The 24073-nt window shown below is 36.6% G+C and overlaps 1 protein-coding gene across 1 annotated transcript in view; it reads right to left on the reverse strand.

Annotated features, from left to right (window-relative positions):
- The window catches only part of RYR2 (ryanodine receptor 2), a 595071-nt gene that overhangs the window by 196307 nt on the left and 374691 nt on the right, over positions 1-24073 (reverse strand). The window contains exons 49-56 of the mRNA XM_043477303.1: positions 22165-22334; positions 20722-20942; positions 19364-19454; positions 17405-17545; positions 14959-15122; positions 12651-12729; positions 5971-6060; positions 5071-5208 (exon numbers count right to left, since the gene is read on the reverse strand). Of these exons, the coding sequence (XP_043333238.1) occupies positions 5071-5208; positions 5971-6060; positions 12651-12729; positions 14959-15122; positions 17405-17545; positions 19364-19454; positions 20722-20942; positions 22165-22334 (1094 nt within the window). The remainder of the gene's footprint in view (positions 1-5070; positions 5209-5970; positions 6061-12650; positions 12730-14958; positions 15123-17404; positions 17546-19363; positions 19455-20721; positions 20943-22164; positions 22335-24073) is intronic.

The raw sequence follows: 24073 nt of genomic DNA on the forward strand, positions 1-24073 counted from the left end.
TCCAATATTGACTGCAATATATGCTCACCACATTCGTGATTTGTAAGCATTACAATGCAATCCTTACAATAACCTTTTAAATTAGATGCTCTTTGCTGTTTTATTTTTAAGAGGAGAACACTGCAGCATAGGAAGGTTAAGCAGTGTGCCCAGGCTCAAAAAAGCTATCTGCTCCATGGTGAGGCCAGGACTTCAAACCCAGATCTTGCTGAGTTAAATACAGGCCACTTCTGCCTTGCAGACAGAGTGCTGAGTCCCAGCGGAAGGAAATGAAGAATACCGGCTCAGAATAATGTCAACAAGTGATCTCAATTCATCCAGGTGTAGTCCTTAATATAAACTGATGCCATCAAAAGTGTTCCTTAATTTATTCAAGAGTGTACCTATTACATAATAGAAAATATCTTTATAATCACATGGGAAATCAATACTGGAGAGAAGAAAGACATTAAGAAGTTTGGCAAGATGATAACTGAAAAAGATGATAATACTCTAAGGTTAGTAATTAAGAAATGATAATCCATTTTAACATTTCAAGTTATATTGGATCATGTTTAAATAATGTTAGGGTGAAAATAATGACAAGGATTATAAATATATTTCCAGCATTTGCTGCTTTCTGTTTCTGACACCGATAGAAATATTCTTTTCTTTAAACTACTAAAAGTCAAAAAGTAACATAAACACAAACAAGCTCTTTTATTTACCTTTGAAGAAATGCTTCCTGGCATTAAAAATATATAAATAATAATGGTAATCATGAGTTACCATCTACTGAAGTAAACAGATTAAGGAATGTGCCCAGCAGTTTATTTCTACAGAGTGGAGGTCCCAGGATTGACGTCTACCTCTACGGCTGTCCCTCTTAATCCATACATCTAGCATAGGCACCTCCTAATATTTTTGAATGAACAGGGGGTTTAACAATGTATGTCATATATCACTCATGTCACTGAAAGTCAGTAAGACTTAAGTGATGGTTATATGGGTATCATATAAAATCATATTTATTGAGGGTTTAACAGGCACCGAAAACTACATTACGAGCTAAGGGGGAAGTAAGGAAGAAAGGAAATAAACACAACATAACATTTTTTAGCACTCTTGAGAAAAGTTTACTTTAATTCAGCAAAACAGTTAATTTTCCTGGGGTTAAAGAAAAAGGTAATCCTTTTCTGATGACTGACTGGTTATAGTTTATAATTTACAGAGTCTGTGATGACTTTCAATGTTTCAGAATCAGTTTCTTAAATCTGGGGTAAGATTTTATATCTGACATGATCCAGAACCATTTTGGAGCTTGTTATGTTTCATCGTCAGTTACCGTTTTGCTTTGTTTTTTTTTTCAGGGGTGCTTGCAAAAGTATGCAACCCATCAGTTACTTTAATCTTCAGGGGAGCATGGCTAAAACCATAGAATGACCATTTGCTTCTCCTGCTTTGCTGATAGTCTTGAAATAGTCTAGAGACAAGACAGGAAGAGGCTACTTAGCAGTCGGCCCTACCCGCTCTGACAGCACTGGTGAGAAGACATCCGGCAAAGGCAGCAGCGAGAGAATGGGGTACCCCTCGTGCCGTGCGGCCCCTCCCTGCCTTCTCTGGGCTGTGCTCCCCATGCTATGTAGGCCCAGTTTTTTCTGGCTAAGAGACAGGTCTTTTTTCTTATCTGCCTTCTACCATTTCTACTCTTTAGTACTGGCTCACAGAATTGGGGCCATTACTATTTCAAAGGGCATGCTCTCATTCAACACACACAGTTTTAAATTAGAGCCCATAATTTTTTTTTTTTTTTATATGGTTTCAATTTTTTTTTTTTTTTCCAGTGGGTTTGTCATACATTGATATGAATCAGCCATGGATTTACATGTATTCCCAATCCCGATCCCCCCCTCCCACCTCCCTCTCCACCCGATTCCTCTGGGTCTTCCCAGTGCACCAGGCCTGAGCACTTGTCTCATGCATCCCACCTGGGCTGGTGATCTGTTTCACCATAGATAGTATACATGCTGTTCTTTTGAAATATCCCACCCTCACCTTCTCCCACAGAGGTCAAAAGTCTGTTCTGTATTTCTGTGTCTCTTTTTCTGTTTTGCATATAGGGTTATCGTTATCACCTTTCTAAATTCCATATATATGTGTTAGTATGCTGTAATGTTCTTTATCTTTCTGGCTTACTTCACTCTGTATAATGGGCTCCAGCTTCATCCATCTCATTAGGACTGGTTCAAATGAATTCTTTTTAAGGCTGAGTAATATTCCATGGTGTATATGTACCACAGCTTCCTTATCCATTCGTCTGCTGATGGGCATCTAGGTTGCTTCCATGTCCTGGCTATTATAAACAGTGCTGCGATGAACATTGGGGTGCACGTGTCTCTTTCAGATCTGGTTTCCTCAGTGTGTATGCCCAGAAGTGGGATTGCTGGGTCATATGGCAGTTCTATTTCCACTTTTGTAAGAAATCTCCACACTGTTTTCCATAGCGCTGTACTAGTTTGCATTCCCACCAACAGTGTAAGAGGGTTCCCTTTTCTCCACACCCTCTCCAGCATTTATTGCTTGTAGACTTTTGGATAGCAGCCATCCTGACTGGCGCGTAATGGTACCTCATTGTGGTTTTGATTTGCATTTCTCTGATAATGAGTGATGTTGAGCATCTTTTCATATGTTTGTTAGCCATCTGTATGTCTTCTTTGGAGAAATGTCTGTTTAGTTCTTTGGCCCATTTTTTGATTGGGTCATTTATTTTTCTGGAATTGAGCTGCAGGAGTTGCTTGTATATTTTTGAGATTAATCCTTTGTCTGTTTCTTCATTTGCTATTATTTTCTCCCAATCTGAGGAGCCCATAATTTTTGCTACCAAGAGTGGGGCAGAATCTATGTTTCCTGGCAAAACTTCACATCACTTCCATTATGTAATAATTTCCTTATTTCCTATACAATTTAGAGGGGGGAAAAAAAACCCAGATAATTCTATTTTCTGCACTCTGAGTAGGTTGTATGTACCACTAGCCTAAATCTTATCATTGGAGTAGGTTTAACCTGATTGTCTCTAACACCAAACTGTGAGTCTTTTGGAACAGAATCAGATCTTATTATCTTTATATTCCCAGGACTCAGTGTGTGCTCAACATTTGTTTAAACAGATTAAAACAAAATAGAATTTAGTTAGAAATAGGTGCAATCATGATATATACTTTTATGAACTTCTATGTTCATGATACTTCGGAGAATTTTATATAAAATATGCACCTGGGCTACCAGATGGTGCTAGTTGTGAAGAATCTGCCTGCCGATGCAGGAGACACAAGAGACCCAGGTTCGATCCCTGGGTCAGGAAGATCTCCTAGAGCTGGAAATGGCACCCCACTCCAGTACTCTTGCCTGGAAAAGTGCATGGGGAGAGGAGTCTGATGGGCTACATTCCACGAGGCCACAAAGAGTCGAACATGACTGAGTGGCTGAGCAGAGTAGGCCCAAATCAAAACTTCAATCTGTTTAACAGTCTATTTCAAATGTGAAGCATGTGAAACACATGCTTTGAGTGTCTTCATTTTCTGCTTTCAAAAATGTTATCAATATAAATGGCAACAAAAAACACAATATTTTGGCTAAACCAAATATGGTGACCCAAACAGTTTGAAAGGGACAACGGTAGGTTTAGCTCCTAGGAGAAATCAAAGAGCCAGCTGGTATCTGGTCAAGGCTAGATTCTCTTCCAACAACAAAGAGACAACTCTATACATGGACATCACCAGATGGCCAATACCAAAGTAAGACTGATTAAATTCTTTGAAGAAGATGGAGAAGCTCTATATAGTCAACAAAAATAAGACCTGGAGCTGACTGTGGCTCATATCACGAGATCCTTATTAAAAAATTCAGACTTAAATTGAAGAAAGTAGGGAAGATCAGTCAGGCCATTCAGGTATCACCTAAATCAAATCCCTTATGATTATACAGTAGAAGTGACAAATAGATTCAAAGGATTAGATCTGATAGACAGAGCACCTGAAGAACTACGGATGGAGGTTCATAACACTGGACAGGAGGCAGTGACCAAAACCATTCCAAAGAAAAAGAAATGCAAGAAGGCAAAATGTTTGGTACTTTGCCAACAAAGGTTCATATAATCAAAGCTATGGTTTTTCCAGTAGTCATGTGAGAGTTGGACCATAAAGAATGTTGAGCACCGAAGAATTGATGCTTTCAAACTGTGGTGCTGGAGAAGACTCTTGAGAGTCCCCTGGACAACAAGGAAATCAGCCCAGAATATTCACTGGAAGGACTGATGCTGAAGCTGAAGCTCCAATACTTTGGCCACCTGAGGCAAAGAGCTGACTCACTGAAAAAGACCCTGATGCTGGGAAAGATTGAGGGCAGGAGGAGAAGTGGGAGACAGAGGATAAGATGGTTGGATGGCATCACTGACTCAATGGACATGACTTTGAGCAAACTCTGAGATATAGGGAAGGACAAGGAAGCCTGGTATGGTGCAGTCCGTGGGACTGCAAAGAGTCGGACACAACTCAGCAACTGAACAACAACAAAGGTTCCCAAGGTGGAGGCTGTGCTTACTGTGTCCTCTTGAGCACAGAAGCCCCACGGCCACGCTCTGCTGAGCTGAGTGACTTCTTGACTTGGCCCACTAAGTGTGCTCTTTCACTCCTGCTCTGCCTGTCCAGTTGTATATCTTCCCTTTGCAAGTACATCCATGGAAGTTTTACGTCCAGATCACTACTGTCTGACCGCTCCACTAGCCCCTAAGAACCAACCTGCAGTACTTATTGGCAAGGAGACAAAACCTCTATAAACAACCTAATTGTAGGTAAGGAACACATTTATTAATATACCTTCAAGACTTTATCATCAGGTACTCCTTTACATACAGTCAGAAATACAATCTGACAGATGAACTCTAAAGCCTAAGCTTACTTAAAGAAAAAAGTAGACTTTCTAAACTTTATATTAGTCTTCAGAATTTTCAAACTAGTTGCTGTGGAAAACACAATAATTAAATGAAATACTCAAATTATTTTAAAATGACATAAACATCACTGTGATATTTACCTGACTTGTCTGAGAAATACGACGGGTACGGTTATAAAGGGCCATGCTGTCTCCTTCCCGTGTCCTTTCAATTCTCCATCCCCAAGCCAGCATAGTTTTTAAAGATTCTTTGATTGGCCAGCGATAAATTTCTTTTTCCTAGTAAGAAAAAAAAGAGAAAAAGATGGCATATGATGAACCTAAATAAAAGTTTAAAATAGTTAATGCTTTCTTCTGAAATATTCTACCTTCACCTAAACATTTTTGATTAGCACTTTTTATTTAAAAATAAAAGAGGAAAGTAAAAATTCTGAAGAGCGGAGTGTGAGCTGAAATCTAGTTTGACTCATGCTGCTAAGAGGGATCCTGGCTTATAATAACATGAGGTTAATTGTCTTTAGTTTCCCTAGAAAGCAGAAACACTCTTAGGAGAAAGTTCCAGATTATACGACATGTGCTTGACGGCTTTTCTACAATCTGAACAAACAGAGAACTAACTTATTCTATAAGCAGAGAGCCAGGAAATCCTTTACAGTTCATTTGTCAGGATACTTTCCCCCCAAAGAAGTAAAATACATGAAAACACAAATAATAAAAATATTAATATATATTACTTCATTATAACTTAACAAAAGACTCTTTAGATTGACAAGAATATTTTCTAAAGTTCTTAAAAATATAGAAGAGGAATAAAAACTTTTTAAAAAGCAGAAAAATATTACATAGAAAGGAGAATCACCAGTAAAATACTGAAAGAAAATGGGATTATGAAGAAAAAGACAAGACAAAAAACTGTTAAAAGGAGACCTATGAGAAAAGGTAAAAATAGTATGCATAAAGAAGACATTTTAATAAGAAATTCACATAGCAAAAACTTCCACCCCCAAATTAAAACTATGTAAACTGAAAAAAAAAAGTCACCTTTTCAGATAACAGTTTATATGGCTTCATTAATGGTTGAACTTTAGATGAGTCTGAATATATTTCTCCATAAATCCATCCATTTGCCAACTAAAAAAAATCAAAATTGTTTTACATGCATTAATTTTAGAGTGCAGTTGTGCATGTGTTTAAGTATGTACTTGATAAATCTAAAATCAACCAAGATAAGCATTAAGGTTTGAACTTTTGTCCAGTATAAGTCAATATAAAGATTTTCGTCCTAGTCAATATTATTCTGAGTAATCACTGGGAACAATTTTTTGTCTGTTTGTTTCTCAGACCAATTTTTTGTTTGTTTGTTTCCCTGCAGCCTCTACAGGGAAAGTAGAGAGTCGTAACAACTGGACCACCAGAGAATTTCCTGGAACACATTTTATTTCTGCAGAGATGAAAAGCATCCAGCCTTCCTTAGAAGATCTGTGATTATGTCAATCGCCCTCCCCTAGCAGGAAGCTATAGGCTGCACAGCCAATGTGATATTCATTTTAGCTTATCAGGTTTAACTAAGGACCTCAACCTGTGACACATGTATGTGAGACACTCATTTTAATCTGAAGCAGCTATTTAATTTGGAAGCCTCCCTAAATAATGCTATTTGTTTTGCTACTCCTGTGTTCAATGACCTTGCAACACATTTGTCCCACATGCTTTTGCCCGTATAATTTGGCACACTTCACTGTTTTCCCTGTATCATATCATGTATGTCTATGGAATCTAATTAGGCTGAAACAGCTCAGGACCACTTTCCTGTAAACTTCCTCTCCATCACCACCCCTAACAGCTTAGTACCTAATAGAGTCTTTAAATAGGGTAGATACTTCAATCTTACTGACTTACCTACTGCTGCTGCTGCTGCTGCTAAGTCGCCTCAGTTGTGTCTGACTCTGTGCGACCCCATAGACGGCAGCCCACCAGGCTCCCCCGTCCCTGGGATTCTCCAGGCAAGAACACTGGAGTGGGTTGCCATTTCCTTCTCCAATGCATGGAAGTGAAAAGTGAAAGTGAAGTCACTCAGTCGTGTCCGACTCTTAGCGACCCCATGGACTGCGGTCTACCAGGCTCCTCCGCCCATGGGATTTTCCAGGCAAGAACACTAGACGGGGTTGCCATTGCCTTCTCCGGACTTACCTACTAACGTGGTTAAATTACTGAACAAAGAAGAAGTCACATGCTTAACAAAACAAAAATGGGGATTCTTAGAGGAAGGAAGGGACTGGTTGGCCAGGGCAAGGATTGAAACTGGGTAATACTGAACTGACACATAACACAAGCATCTTTTGAAATCTTTGCTGTTTGATTTTCCTTTCAGCAAAGCAGCATATCCTCATTCTAGATTCCTGCATCATCTCAACTTAATTTCTTTGACAAACCTATTTTAACCATCTTCTCTCAAGTTTTACTAGGCTCAACTGAAATGTGACAACTGTGCATGATAGTTCCTCTAGAAAAATCTCATAGAAGTATGTAGGACTTATGTTACACATTGGGACTACTTAGTTATCTCATTCAAGTCGCTCATCTTCTATTGACAATGCAAATAAAACATGCCATTTTGCCCTGCTAAGGGAACTGAAGATCTACTTAGTGATAAGAAATGCAACTGAACACTAGAAGATGTAAATAATTACTAAATTCTGATTAAAAATTTTCAAGATCTTTTTGTAATGTAAAATTACACATAAAAGGTAAAGTTTTCTTGAAAGATTTCTGGATGCAGAGTCACTATGTCTTACTGAATTTGTCTTACTGAGTTTATTTTTGTGTATGATGTTAGGAAGTGTTCTAACTTCATTCATTTACATGTAGCTGTCCAGTTTTCCCAATACCATTTATTGAAGAGGCGGTCTTTGCCCCATTGTATATTCTTGCCTCTTTTGTCCAAAATAAGGTACCCATAGGTGCATGGGTCTATTTCTGGACTTTCTATCTTGTTCCATTGGTCTATATTTCTGGTTTTGTGCCAGTACCATATTGTCTTGATGACTGTAGCTTTGTAGTATAATCAGAAGTCAGGAAGGTTGATTCCTCCAGCTCCATTCTTCTTTCTCAAGACTGCTTTGGCTATTGGGGTCTTCTGTGTTTCCATATGAATTGTGAAATTTTTTGTTCTAGTTCTACGAAAAATGCCATTGGTAATTTAATAGGGATTGCACTGAATCTGTAGAGTGCATTTGGTAGTACAGTCATTTTCACAGTATTTATTCTTCCTACCCAGGAACATGGAATATCTCTCCATCTGTTTATGTCATCTATGATTTCTTTCATTAGTGTCTTATAATTTTCTGTGTACAGTTCTTTTGTCTCCTTACATAAGTTTATTCCTAGATATTTAATTCTTTTTGTTGCAATGGTGAATGGGATTGACTCCTTAATTGTTCCTTCTGATTTTTCATTGTTAGTATATAGATATGCAAGTCATTTCTGTGTACTGATTTTGCAACTTTGCTAAATTCACTGATTAGCTCTAGTAATTTTCTGATACTATCTTTAGGGTTTTCTATGTACAGTATCATGTTATCTGCAAACAGTGAGAGCTTTACTTCTTTTCTGATCTAGATTTCTTTCATTTTTCTTCTCTGATTGCTGTAGCTAGGACTTCCAGACCTATGTTTTATAATAGTGGTGAAAGTGGACACTCTTGTCTTGTTCCTGATCTTAGAGGGAATGCTTTCAGTTTTTCACCATTGAGAATAATGCTTGCTGTAGGCTTATCATATATGGCCTTTACTATGTTGAGGTAGGTTCCTTCTACGCCCATTTTTCATCATAAATGGGTGTTTTCATTATAAATGGGTGCTGAATTTTGTCAAAGGCTTTTTTCTGTGTCTATTGAGATCATATGGTTTTTATATTTCAATTTGTTAATATGGTATATCACACTGACTGATTTGCATATATTAAAGAATCCTTGCATCCCTGGAATAAATCCAACTTGATCATGGTGTATGAGCTTTTTGATGTGTTGCTGAATTCTGTTTGTAAAAATTTTGTTGAGGATTTTTGCATCTATGTTCATCAGTGATATTGGCCTGTAGTTTTCTTTTTTTGTGGTTTCTTTGTCTGGTTTTGGTATCAGAGTGATTGTGGCCTTGTAGAATGAGTTTGGAAGTGTTACTTCCCCTGTAATTTTCTGAAAGAGTTTTAGAAGAATAAGCATTAGCTCTTCTCTACATGTTAGATAGAATTCTCCTGTGAAGCCATCTGGTCCCGGGCTTTTGTTTTTCTGGGAGATTTTTGATCACAGCTTCCATTTCAGTGCTTATAATTGGGTTGTTCATAATTTCTATTTATTCCTGGTTCAGTCCTGGAAGACTGACCATTCCTAAGAATCTATCCATTTCTTCCAGGTTATCCATTTTATTGCCATATAGTTGTTCATAATAGTCTCTTAAAATCCTTTGTATTTCTGCATTGTCTGTTACAACCTCTTTTTCATTTCTAATTTTGTTGATTTGATTTCTTCTCTCTTCTTTTCTTGATGAGTCTGGACAAGGCTTCTTCTTTGGTTCTTCTCAAAGAACCAGCTCTTAGTTTTATCAATCTTTAGTATACTTTCATTTCTTTTTCATTTATTTCTGATCTTTATGATTTCTTTCCTTCTACTAATTTTGGGGGCTTTTTTGTTCTTCTTTTTCCAGTTGTTTTAGGTGTAAAGTTAGCTTTTAAAGTTAACGCTTTTCTTGTTTCTTGAGGTAGGATTGTATTGCTATAAACCTCCCTCTTAGAACTGCTTTTGCAGAATCCCGTAGGTTTTGAGTTGTGGTTTCATTGTCATTCGTTTCTAGAAATTTTTTGATTTCCCTTTTGATTTCTTCAGTAACATGTTGGTTATTTAGAAACATGTTGTTTGTGTTTCTTACATTTTTTTTTCTTATAATTGATATCTAGTCTCACAGTGTCGTGGTCGGAGAAGATGCTTGATACAACTTCAATTTTCTTAAATTTACTGAGGTTTGATTTGTGACCCAAGATGTGGTTAATCCTGGAAAATGTTCTATGTGCACTCGAGAAGAAGGTGTATTCTTCTGCATTTGGATGGAATGTCCTGAAGATATCAATGAGATCCATCTCATCTAATATATCATTTAAGACTTGTGTTTCCTTATTAATTTTCTGTTTTGATGCTCCGTCCATTGGTGTGAGTGGGGTATTAATGTCTCCTACTATTATTGTGTTACTATCAATTTCTCCTTGTATGTCTGTTAGTATTTGCCTTATGTATTGAGGTGCTCCTATGTTGGGTGCATAGATATTTACAATTGTTATGTCTTCCTCTTGGATTGATCCCTTGATCATTATGTAGTGTCCTTCCTTATCTCTTATAACCTTCTTTATTTTAAGGTCTATTTTGTCTGATAAGAGGATTGATACTCCAGCTTTCTTTTGCTTCACATTTTCATGGAATCTATTTTTCCATCCTCTCACTTTCAGCACATGTGTCTTTAGGTCTGAAGTGGGTTTCTTGTAGACAGCATATATATGGGTCTTGATTTTGTATCTATTCAGCCAGTCTGTGTCTTTTGGTTGGAACATTTAGTCCATTTACATTTGAAGTAATTATTGATATACATGTTCCTATTGCCATTTTCTTAATTGTTTGGGGTTGATTTTGTAGATCTTTTAAATTCTCTTGTGTTTCCTGACTATATAAGTCCCTTTAACATTTGTTGTAAAGCTGGTTTGGTGGTACTGAATTCTCCTAACTTTTGCTTGTCTGAAAAGCTTTTTATTCCTCCATCAATTTTGAATGAGATCCTTGCCAGGTACTGTAATCTTGGCTGTAGATTTTTCCCTTTCAGTACTTTAAATACATCCTGCCATTCCCTTCTGGCCTGCAGAGTTTCTGCTGAAAGATCAGGTGTAGGAGTATGGGGTTTCCCTTGTACGTTACTTGTTGCTTCTCCCTTGCTGCTTTTAATGTTCTTTCTTTGCGTTTAGTCTTTGTTAGTTTGATTAGTATGTCTCTTGGCATGTTTCTCCTTGTGTTTATCCTGTACGGGACTCTTTGTGCCTCTTGGACTTGATTTGACTATTTCCTTTTCCATGTTAGGGAAATTTTCAACTATAATCTCTTCAAAAATTTCCTCATACCATTTCTTTTTCTCTTCTTCTTCTGGGACCCCTATAATTCAAATATTGGTGCATTTGATATGGTCCCAGAAGTCTCTGAAACTGTCCTCAGTTCTTTTCATTCTTTTTACTTTATTCTGCTATTCAGAAGTTATTTCCACCATTTCATCTTCCAGCTCACTGATTCATTCTTGTGCTTCAGATATTCTGCTACTGATTCCTTACAAAGTATTTTTAATTTCAGTAATTGTGTTGTTTGTCTCTGTATGTTTATTTTTTAATTATTCCAGGTCTTTGTTAATTGATTCCTGCATTTTCTCCATTTTGTTTTCAAGGTTTTTGATCATTTTTACTATCATTACTCTGAATTCTTTTTCAGGCAGTTTGCCTATTTCCTCTTTGTTTATTTGGACTTCTGTGTTTCTGGTCTGTTCCTTAATTTGTGCAGTATTTCTCTGCCTTTTCATTATTTTAACTTATTGTGTTTGAGGTCTCCTTTTCCCAGGCTTCAAGGTTGAATTCTGTCTTCCTTTTTGCTTCTGCCCTGCTAAGGTTGGTCCAGTGGTTTGTGTGAGGGTGAGATGGGTGCTGATATTTTGTTTGTTTTTCCGCTGATGGGCAAGGCCGAGTGAGGGGGTGATCCTGTCTGCTGATGGCTGGGTTTGTGTTTTTGTTTTGTTTGTTGTTTAGATGAGGCGTCCTGCACAGGGTGCTACTGGTGGTTGGGTGATGCCAGGTCTTTCATTCAAGTGGTTTTATTTGTGTGAGTTCTCACGATTTGATACTCCGTAGAGTCCATGGGGTCGCAAACAGTCAGACACTACTGAGTGACTTCACTTTCACTTTTCACTTTCATGCACCGGAAAAGGAAATAGCAACCCACTCCAGTGTCCTTGCCTGGAGAATCCCAGGGACGGCAGAGCCCGGTAGACTGCCGTCTGTGGGGTCGCACAGAGTCGGACACGACTTAGCAGTAGCAGCAGAGGATGAGATGGCTGGATGGCATCATCGACTCAACAGACATGAGTTTGAGTAAACTCCAGGAGTTGGTGATGGACAGGGAGGCCTGGCGTGCTGCGATTCATGGGGTCCCAAAGATCGGATATGACTGAGCGACTGAACTGAACTGACTGAGGGCTACTTTTCTGGTAGTCTAGGGTCTTGGAGTCAGGGCTCCCACTCCAAAGGCTCAGGGCTTGATCTCGAGTTTTGCGTGGTTCTGTATGTTCTTCTCCTCTGGTCAGGTACTCCTGTCTGCTCTCAGCTGGTGTTCTGCATGCACTTCTGTGTTTGAAGGTGTATTCCTGATGGATCCATGGGAGAGATGTGCTCAACATCCAACTACTGCTTCATCATCTTATTCTAACACTGTGCTATTTATGAATACAAATATTTTTATTCATAGGTGTATCCTAAGTATATCAGTGGCAGAGCTAAATATTACATTAGCAAATCATAATTAAATGTTCTTTCCTAACCTAATGCTCTCACTTAAAGGTAGAAAATTGGCATGGTCAGAAACATGTGAGGCAGAATCAGTCATCAGGCACGTTCATTAATGATTTAGAATGTGAGGTTCTGACTTTTACCTTATCCATTGACCACTTGTCATGGGCATGTTCTGCATATTTGTTAATGAAGTATTCCAACTTCTCAGGAATTGTAATACTATGAGAAAAACAAAGAAAAGAGGCTTGATTTTCATAGGATTTTCAGGGAATCATTCATAATTTATTCCACAGCTTATGACTGTTTATATTTCATTCAATGCAAAACTGTTAAAAAATTGGTTTAACAAGGTATTACTTTTCCATATGGTAGAAACAGTATGAGAAAAGTCAAGCAAATAAGATTCTATCTGCTCATCTTATATTTATTCATACTTTATATCTTAATATAAATTATACACAATAAAAATTTTACATAGTATGAGAAAAATAATTAAACGTATGCAAGAAAAGGACAATAGATTGCACCAATTATTTTTAAAAATCTGAATAAAGATATAGTTAGATAATGAGCTTACAGACATACTTTACTCTCACATTGGTTCTTTGAAGTTATTCTTTTTTGATTTTAATCTCTTCTGCAACAACCATAAATGGGTAAAAGGCTGCTGAAATGTGATCTGTTACATTTTTGAAACGTACTAAAATTAATTTTAAGTTAATTGAATGCAACCAGTGATGTGTGAATGATTTTAAATAATAATGGTCTATATATAAATTCTAAATGTTACTAATATGAACTATAGGGAAAAGCATTTAATCAATCTATGCTTTATGATTTTGATAACATTTCTGCTTAAGTTCTTTCATGTTTAAATAAATATTTAATCTCTCAAACAGACATCAAGTCCATGCAATTGGTGACCAAGTCTGATGGTAAATGTAAGACTTGGTACTATCACATATATCTATTAACAAAAAACTAAGTATGTATATAATTCCATTCACTGATGAAAATAACTTATTAATGCAGTTAACTTTGAGAATAGAATTATAAGTAAAACCTGATATAATGAGGTTTACTGTTCTTTTCTCGCATGTTATTAGTTAGTAATTGAACTTTATGACACACATGTATTTTAAAAACAATACGTAAAAATCACAGAGATGTAGACACTATTGATATCACTATGCAAACCTAATCTGTTAAGAGGTCCCCAACGGGGTAAACTGAGGTAAATTAATATACATGCCCAGCATTTACTCATTAATTGGATTCAATTAATCAACATCAAAGCCATGACATAGTTCTGATGTTATTTGAAAATTCTGGATTACATTGTATGTTAGCAAACCACAAACTTACCCACGAAGGAATGTGAACATGTGACATTTTGGTTTACTTACTTTAGAAGAGATACAAAGGATCAATCAATCACATAAGCCAAATACTGGGGGGTAGAGTCTTTTCTCACAGGACTGTCATCAAATACCAAACATGCAAATTTAAGGCATTATCAAACTAACAGCATACCACTTGGGTCAAAATTTTGATCTGGTTATGGAAGCTAAACCAGCTGGGGGGACACAAGAGGCCTGAAAGTTGAACACCCAAGCGAATTCAGATGCTATGGATGATAACTACCAAGTGACTACCTTGCTAATACTGATCTTGCTGAGTGACTACAGAATGGATAAGACAATGTGGCATGAAGAGCAGCCTCTTTGCAAGTGGAAAACCATGATTCTACTTAAAGATAGTAACAAAAACAAAAGTGCTGAGACCCCAAACACCTAACATACCCAAAGATCTGCAGAACAATTTATGCAACCAGGTCCATGGAAGAACTTTCATAATGTTAAGTAACATTGTATCTGTAGTTGAGACTGTCACACTGCACCCTCACTGCACGCTAAATTTTCCAGAGATATTCTCATTTGACATTCCCTTCACTCTCATGCTGTGCTTTATAAGGCTGAACACTGACTACTAACCCCAGGCCTGGCTGAGATGTAGTGATGATGAAGTGATGCCCCACTGCTCGTAGAAATAGCCTTGCACTGCATGCTGGAAGCATCCCAGTCAAAGACTCTACACAGAGGTTGACTGCGATTACTAATTTAACATTTAGGGGAGAACTTCAACTAAAAAAATAACTGATATCCCTTCTTGATTCTCATGATTATAGATATAACCATGTGGTTACATACAGAGAATCCTGGTGATATTAAGAGTATATCTCTTAGGAGGTACATCTTATCTATTTCTGCTATTCATGTAACCATTATTATTACTACTATCATTTCATCAAGTAAAGGGACCCCTATTAAAAGGATACCAATTCAAAGGGGGCATGGATGAGAGAAAGTTCACTTTAGTACCTTATTCAATTTCAGACTTCACACATCATTTACAATAAAAATCTGCTGCAATAGAAAGAGTCCATACTTTGAGGTATCAACAGGTTGTGGATTAAAGTTCCCTTCAGAATCCATTGATGACTGTTTTTCCATCATACTGACATAATTTGACTCCATGTAGTCTGGAGGCAAAGCTCCCGCAACTGCACTCAGGCAAGGCAGTGCCAGTTTGAAAAGTTCTTGTTCATATTTCTGGGAAGAAATGGAGGACCAAAAAAAATAAATATCCCATTACAACTTAGCAAAAGTTGTCAACATGAGCACTGCAACTGACAGGATGTTGTAGGAGAAAAACGGAAATACCTTCAGCTAACTCAGTTCCCCCAAAGATTCTTTTTCTAGAAAACGGAAAATATGGCCTTAAATCCCACCAAACATAAGAGAAACTGAAGCTTTTCACTGAAGTCGTAGCATAAAAAGAATAAAATCTTTGCTTCTCTGAAAGTTTGTTTTCCAATATGTGAAGTGAGGTGAACTTGAATATTCAAAGTGTACGACATGCTTTTACAACATAAACATGATTTCAGTCGAGGACTACATTAGTTATAGATTATTACAGCTAGTTACAGATTATCACTGTGCCATGCTATAAAGACTATATATGAAAAATACCTAAAGAATAACACCCAAAGAGTAAGAAATTTTAATTTTATACATTGCATTTCAAGGTATAAAAAAAATTCTGAACAGAGAAAGAACTTTTACAGCAAAAATGCATAACCAAAACTTCCAGGGAAAAGTATATTAGTTACATAGTTAAACTGTATTTACATATTTTTTTAAAAATCAAAAATAATAATTATTTTAAAGTTATCTCACTTTAAGTGCTAACTTTTACAGTTGCAAATTCTTCTAAAAATACATTCTACATATTGTTTTAAAAGGACTCTCAGTTTCCCAAATACAATTCAATAAGAAAAAGCATTCAGATGTAGCTACCACATGTTATCACAGATAAACTTCCTTTATTATGTAGCAAACTTCTGTTATACTATTCCAGTCATCTGATAATGTCTGTCTGGGAATTCAAACTGTGATTTTGATGAATGATTTAAGCATAAGCATAGCAAGCATGTTCTGATTTTCACTGAAATACTATGCTTCAGTTTCCTGAAAAGTGTACAAAACCATTCACTGCAAATTTGGCAACTATTAGAGGATGTCACGCACATAAAGCAAGAGTGAATGCCGACACTTAAATCACCATAGCAGCAGAGTGTGGGAAATCAGTCAGGCTACTGGAATATTATAACTTTAAGAGCTCTAATATTTAACATTTTTACATTTGACAAGATTTCTTCAGGCTTTATAAGACTGGGGAGGTGACTGATGAGGGAGGGTTTGAGTCCAAATAAGTCAAAATATACCAGATATTCAAATATATACCAAATATATATACCAGATATATACACCAGATATATATATATGTACCAGATATATATATATATATCAGAATATGCCAGATATTCAAATATATACCATATATATATACCATATATATATGTATATATATACCCACCAGATATATATCAAATATTCAAATATATACCAAATACCAAATATATCAGATCAATCCATGTGAATAATCTGCTAAAATGCTTAGCCATTTTCAAGTCAAAAAGTGTGTAATTCACTGAGGAAACCAGATCTGAAAGAGACACGTGCACCCCAATGTTCATCGCAGCACTGTTTATAATAGCCAGGACATGGAAGCAACCTAGATGCCCATCAGCAGACGAATGGATAAAGAAGCTGTGGTACATATACACCATGGAATATTACTCAGCCGTTAAAAAGAATTCATTTGAATCAGTTCTAACGAGATGGATGAAACTGGAGCCCCTTATACAGAGTGAAGGAAGCCAGAAAGATAAAGAACATTACAGCATACTAACACATATATATGGAATTTAGAAAGATGGTAACGATAACCCTATATGCAAAACAGAAAAAGAGACACAGAAATACAGAACAGACTTTTGAACTCTGTGGGAGAATGTGAGGGTGGGATATTTCAAAAGAACAGCATGTATACTATCTATGGTGAAACAGATCACCAGCCCAGGTGGGATGCATGAGACAAGTGCTCGGACCTGGTGCACTGGGAAGACCCAGAGGAATCGGGTGGAGAGGGAGGTGGGAGGGGGGATCGGGATGGGGAATACGTGTAAATCTATGGCTGATTCATATCAATGTATGACAAAACCCACTGAAATGTTGTGAAGTAATTAGCCTCCAACTAATAAAAAAAAAAAAGTGTGTAATTACAAGAAACAGGTAACCATCATGATTATGAAAAGTCAATATAAACTGCATTCTCAACATTTGTTATAAAGAGAAAAAAACAAAATTATGTCAAGTCTTGATAAGTAAAGGTAGCATTTCACTATTCTACTAGGAACACTTTCTTATAAAGAACCTATGGTTTTTCAATTATTTTATCATACAAATAAATCCACAAAAGATTAAATTACCTTTTGAGACAGGGCATCAAAGATGCCCCAGAACAGCTTTCTTGATAAATGAAGTTCTTCTTCTGAGGCAGCTCCGAAGTTTCCCCACCCTCCAGGCAGGCAGTAATATTTCCAGCATCTTTCATAATGATTTGTCAGCAGCTAGGTAGGAAAACAATTATAAGAGCACTGAACTAAAGATAGTTCAATGTTTTTTTTTCCATTTCCTCCCAACGGCATTCTAATGCCATGTAATAAGGCCAAGTGAAAGGAAACTACTCAATTCCATATGAATTCTTTTGGAAAATACTATTACCTTATATAGCATATCTCTTTAAGATTTAACACTGATTACAATTTAAAGACCAAACACCCAATTTCCCAAATCATCTCGAAAAGAATTCTTTAGGAGGTTGATTGGCTATCTGTGTACTGAGATCTACTTTAGTTGCTATCATTTACTTATAATTTTATGACTTGTTATCTCCTGGAATCCATGAATTTAACAGAGTGATTGGCGTTAGGGTGACCCAGAGGATACAGCACCTAAGGTGCATTCTCAGGGGACAGTGCCTCTGGATATGTTTGCTTCCTCTCTGCCCATCCTTAATCACTATACTTCATGATTCCATTATTTAGTAACTCTTTGGATAAGATATTTGTGGTTAATACATTAAGAAATAGTCACAACTAATTGCCAAATTAATAAAATGATCTTTATAAAGTAACTATACGTTTTGGACTCTTACCTATATCTAACAAGGAAAATAAACTGATAAGAGTTACTCTTATTAAAACTAACTACATATCTTACTGTAGACATATTTTTTTCTCACTTAGTATCCTTCTCAGTTATAAAACACACAAACACACAATTTAGGAATCTCAAATGATGAAATACTGAGATCTAATTTGCTTGGACTAACATAGAACTATCTATAATGCAAAAGAGTTTTATCACATAAAGTGATCCTGTATCTTTTTTCAGGTATCTTCTAGCTCATTTGTATCAAGAAAATTCTACGTGACAAGCACTATCCCAGGTAAAAATGGGATTTTCAGCAAGGACAGAATTTATGGAATTCATTAATTTCCCTAGGTTTATTAAACCAAAATTAATTTTCATAGAGAAATATTGTTTTTGTTATTAAATACAAATTAGTATAATGGCAGCTCAAAAAAACAGCAGTTCATTTTTATCTCAAACCTCTTTGTATAGCACTATTACTGTGTGGCCATGAGAAAAAAATATAATGCTTACCAGGTGGCAGAGCAGAGTGGTCACCTATAAAAAGTCCATTACAGGACAATGACCTCCATGCACAGACCATGCCACTAGATCATTTATTAGTATACCCCTAACATCTTAATCCTCAGTGTGGATTGGGATATTCAACAACAAGAAAATATTCGAAGTCAATAAGACAGAATGAGATTTGATCATTTCCTGTGCAGAATAATAAAGCTGGGAAGCAAATATGTCAGGCAATTTTCTATACTCTATGGTAAACCGTAACTGCATATACATAAGGATTATTTTGAACCTTATGAGATGATATTTGGAAACTGTCATTTGATTAACAGACTTAGCAAATGTTGTTTTTAAAGTCTATTCTTAATGCCTTGAGGTTGTTAATACTTTAGGCCAGGCCTATTACCATGTTTTCCATAGTATATAAGAATATATTGGCTTAAGAATATATTGACTCATCTTTTTCTTGTGGCCTGTTTTCTTTCCACTGATTTCTATTTCCACTGACATACAGTAAACCAATCTTAGGATTTCTCTGGCCTTTCATTACTTGTTTATTTAGGTTGATGTACACACAAATACAACTTATATGCCCATTTCAATAACTGGAAGAAAATTTCCAGCATTCAATATTAAACATGATGAATTTAAGAAATGTACATATTGTAATAGGAAACAAAGTCAGAGTACCCAGTAATCAAATAACTACAAACATTTCCTGTACTTACCTTAAGAGGCATCTTTGCGTGTTCATTTAATAATGGGACATCAAATACTAATCGTCTGAGTAAGTGTTGCATCATAGAAGGTCTCAATTGGCTGGTGGAACAAAGCTAATTTTAATAATGAATATCTAATAATGTTTAAACTAAGTAGATAATTCATTAAACCAGATTATACACCCCAAGAACCTATACCTACACTTCTCTTCAGATGATGTTAATTTTAGGTGTTCCTAATTCAAAGATTAACTGAGAGGTACATAATTTCATAAAAGGTTATATTTCAAACTCATCTCTAGCTCCCTGATCTGAAGATCAACCTTCATTTGCTATAGGAGATGTTCCTCTTCAGCCCCTTCTCTTCTCACCAGTCAAAGCCACAGAGCCCACTGTTCCTATTAATTTAGTAAATGCTATTCTCTCTTTTCAATGGGTGGGAAGGGGCTCAGTGACTAGATCAGAAGCAGAAAGAGGAGGGAGAACAGGAGTAAGAGGAAGAGAAAGACTAAGAAATTTTGCCAGAGGAGGAAGGGAAAGCAAACTAACACCCTGTGACCATATATTATTCTGGTAATCCCGAGTGCTTCACCTCATTTAATATTTTGAAAAATCAGTGAGACAGGTTTTGATTCCATTTCACAGAACTGTAGGGTCGGGAAACTAAGATTATGAACTAATCTCTAACCTCTCTCAGTCCCATCTGGTGCCTACACCCATACACTCATTCCACTGTGAGTGAAAACCCTTCCTTCACCAATGTTCTGGACAGACGGCAAGCTTTCCCCTCCAAGAGCTCCTGTCCATTAGGAAGAAACCATTAACCTAGATAGGGGTCTGAGAAATTGTCACTTGCACTTGTCAGAACTTCAGAAGAAGATACATGTTTCTGGTTTTCCTAGTAAGACACTTGATTTCCATCATTGTCAAACATAGGCCATACTTTACTGTTTTTACTATATTACTAGATGTATTTCTTTTTTACCTTTAATAAGTCTCTTTTTTTTTCTTTTCTCTTCCAGAAGAGGAGTTAAAACCATTACACACAGTTGAAAGGTTAATCCTACACTAACACAGCCAGGGATTCCCCACACAACACCTTTACCTGCCAACATCCAGAACAGCATCATCAGTCCAACACCGTATTCAATGGCCAGATACCTATAGAGTCTTGGAGGAACACTCCTGAATTTGATCAGGAGCAAGAGTGCTCCGGTAAGACTCATAACTCGGTGCACAACAATGACTAACACGAATTAATTTTCTGGTCCAGAAATTGTTGTTAACATTCATAACAAATTGTCAAGGACCACGGAGTAAAGGCTCTTATTTAAAGAAACATGAAATAGATTTCATTGTCCACTTACCCACAGATAGAGAGTAAACACACTTCTATGGAATCCCGTTGAGCTTTGGTGAGTGAGCAGCCCTTCGAAAGCCGGTACACAGTGTGAAGCAACGAGTCAATGAGAGAAGCATGGTGCTCGGTGCCCGCAAAAAGAGGAGCGCACCTTGTCAACAAGGGGAGCACAGCTGTGCAGAGGTACCGATTGAGGGCCAGGGCCATGTCTGTGGCACTCAAAGCAGCCTGGAAGGGAATTGGAGAGGAGACCATCATCTGCATTGGTCAGGAGGCAACCTTCAAAGGGACATACATGTTGACATGTTATTTCACTATCCAGAAATTGACAAAAGTATGCAATATGGAAATGGATTCCTCTGTTATAGCTTTAACTGTGGTTCATATGCTTTTTTTTTTTAACCACTAAAAACAACAGATTTTTAATTGCTCATCAATAGATAAAAATGAATGAAATAATAGTTATCTCGTCAAAAAGTCACAGAAGTTCATGTTCTATAATAAAATGTGAAGGGTAGGATGGATGAAAGATGAAGATGCTAATGATATCAAAGAATGGGAGACTCTCCCTTTACTAGCAGAGGCAAAAGAAAGGAGTTTATTCTCACAGTAAATTTCAAACACTTTATACTCATGTCATATATATATACTCATCGTATTTATGCTCATGTCGATCAGAATCAACAGTCAAAGGTTGATTGTCTTACCATGCTATCATCTATAATACATAGGTTCAGAAATTCACATGAACACAACCAAAAAAAGAAAAAAGAATTCAGTTTCATTTTTATGATTCTCCTCTCACGGTTTTCATGAGGGAGCTACTGCCAACTCAAGATCTGATTTCCTCTGATAACAACAAGACATATAATTGAGAATAAAACAAGGTATTATTACAACTACTAGAATAACATTTAGCATTCCAGCTTATTTTTAAAATGTTTCAAATAGTAGAACATTTACACTGATGGTGGCAGTTTCTTGACATGGGCTGCTGATCTCACAAGACAGATTTTAATTTATATGTACATTAAAAAATGAATACAACAGGATGATACTGTAGTTGAAAGACTCAACAATGTTCACTAGATCTTTTTAATATTTTAATTGCTTTTACTGAGACACACAATTATTTATGTCGACTTAGAAGTTGAACAGGAACCACTGTGACCTCCCTAATTAGGGTTATATAAACTTCTTACTGTCTTCCATTGCACTGATCAGAATTCTTACTGTACTCTTTGGGTTGTCCATTTTCTCCACTATTCAGTAAATTCCTTGAGGATATAGTCTATCTTATTTTCTGTTTACTCTCTGCTACCCTAAAAAATTGGCATTCGATAAACATGTGGGGACAATGAATGAATGAATGAATATATCTGTGAAAGAATTTCAGGTGGCAGAGACTGAAGAGTTAAAAGTTGCAGAATGCATTTGTTCAAATCATTACCGTGTCTAAGGAGGCAGCAGCCCGGAGATCTGGCAGAAAGCCAACCTCAAGAAGATGGAGGAGGAAATCCTGAACCTCAATTCCATAGACCCTGTCAAGGAACAAAACCATGGCTGCCTTGTGATCTGGACAAAACCCTGCAGACATGTCAGGCTCCACCACATTCCCATCTAAAAGAGAGAAGGTGATACTGTTGTTAATGGCCACGCCATCCATGAAGACTGGTTACAAATGGCTACTTTACAGCCGCTCACGTTTTAAATAAAGTTATCAGTTGAATGCTTTTCTGTTCTTCTAATACATTCAAGTAAGGGCTGGGAATCAGCTGAGAAAATATGGCAGTGCACTGTAAATCCAAGGTCATTTAAACGCTATTTTAGCATCCATTTGTTAATTGTGCATGTGATTAGGACAGAGTATTATGCCAGATTCTGAGAAGGAAACAAAATGACATCCATAATTCAATTATAAAACTAGGGGTAAATATCCTAAAAGCTAATATGTAAAGCAAGGTTTGCAGTCTTTTCAAAACAAGAGCAGGTCTTTAAAACATTAGTAAGAATCATGTACTCTATGTGATAGTCATGGTATGTTTACATCATTTACATATATATGGCTTAAAGAATTATAAAATAATGAACAAAACTCTATGAACCAGTTTGACTTTCAAATGAAATGTGTTTCATTAATCATAATAGCATTTAATAACATGTAAAACATATTTGAGAGCTATATTATTTTCTCTATCGACAGTCAACACTTGATGCCAATATAGTGGAGTGAATTCCTTAGTATAACTCCATAGATTCATAGATGGGATCACTGAAATGAAAAATTAGGGAATTACACGCCAATTTAAAATACTGGAGAAAAAACTTGTTTTCTGTTTGACCATGGGATAATTATGCCAAATTGTTTCTGAAATACACTGTAAGAGTCCACAAATTATATCACAGAATTTTTAACACATGCAAATGTTGAAAAAAAGCAGGCCCCTGAGAAAGATGATACATAACCATACCCATAATAGCCTGAAATAACAAAGTCACAACATTTTTGTTTTCATTCATACTCAGTGACTGAATCTGAACATAAAAATGAACAAAAGGTGTTTTAAAGGAAGATTGGATTGAAGACCAATGCCAAATTATTTCCATTCCTTATACCAAATAATATAACTAATATCTTCCTTCCTATAATTATTAATACAATAATAATAACTCTTGACATCTGTGCTGTTGTCAGGTACTGTTAGGAGTGTTCCAGATACAACCTCATAAAATGTCCACAAGAGCAGTATGAAGGGGGCATTATTATCTTCATTCAACACAAGATAAAAATCAGCTTTCAGAAAAGTTAGCTAACTTGTCCAGGGTTGTGTATCTAGTCATCGGCAAATTTAGATTTAAACTAAGCAAAACTGCACTTAAAATCCGATCCAGGTAATTTAATCCCTGCATTGAACCAGCCAGCTCTAATGACACTGAACTGGAGTAAGAAATGTCAGCTGCACTGGCTTTACTCCGTGCTGCCTTCATCATCCGTCGCCTGAAATTACTGGCTCAGACAGCCTGTGGAAATCTGCTCCATCCAAGGGCTGCAGGAAAAGAACATCTATTTTTGAGATTAGATACCTGACCCTTACGTTTTCTAAACTCCTCCTCCTTTCATTATCATTTTGGGCTAGGGTAAGTATAATAAAAATTTTTAAGACTGGTGAAAACTGGTCCATCAAAAAATCTACAAACAATAAATGCTGGAGAGGGTGTGGAGAAAAGGGAACCCTCCTACATTACTGGTAGGAATGTATGGTGGTCTACCCACTACAGAGAACAGTGTAAAGGTTTCTTAAATAACTAAAAATAGAACTACCATATGATCCAGAAATCCCACTCCTGGGCATGTAACT

Source organism: Cervus canadensis, chromosome 8 (genome assembly GCF_019320065.1).
Source record: "Cervus canadensis isolate Bull #8, Minnesota chromosome 8, ASM1932006v1, whole genome shotgun sequence".
NCBI classification, from domain to species: Eukaryota; Metazoa; Chordata; class Mammalia; order Artiodactyla; family Cervidae; genus Cervus; species Cervus canadensis.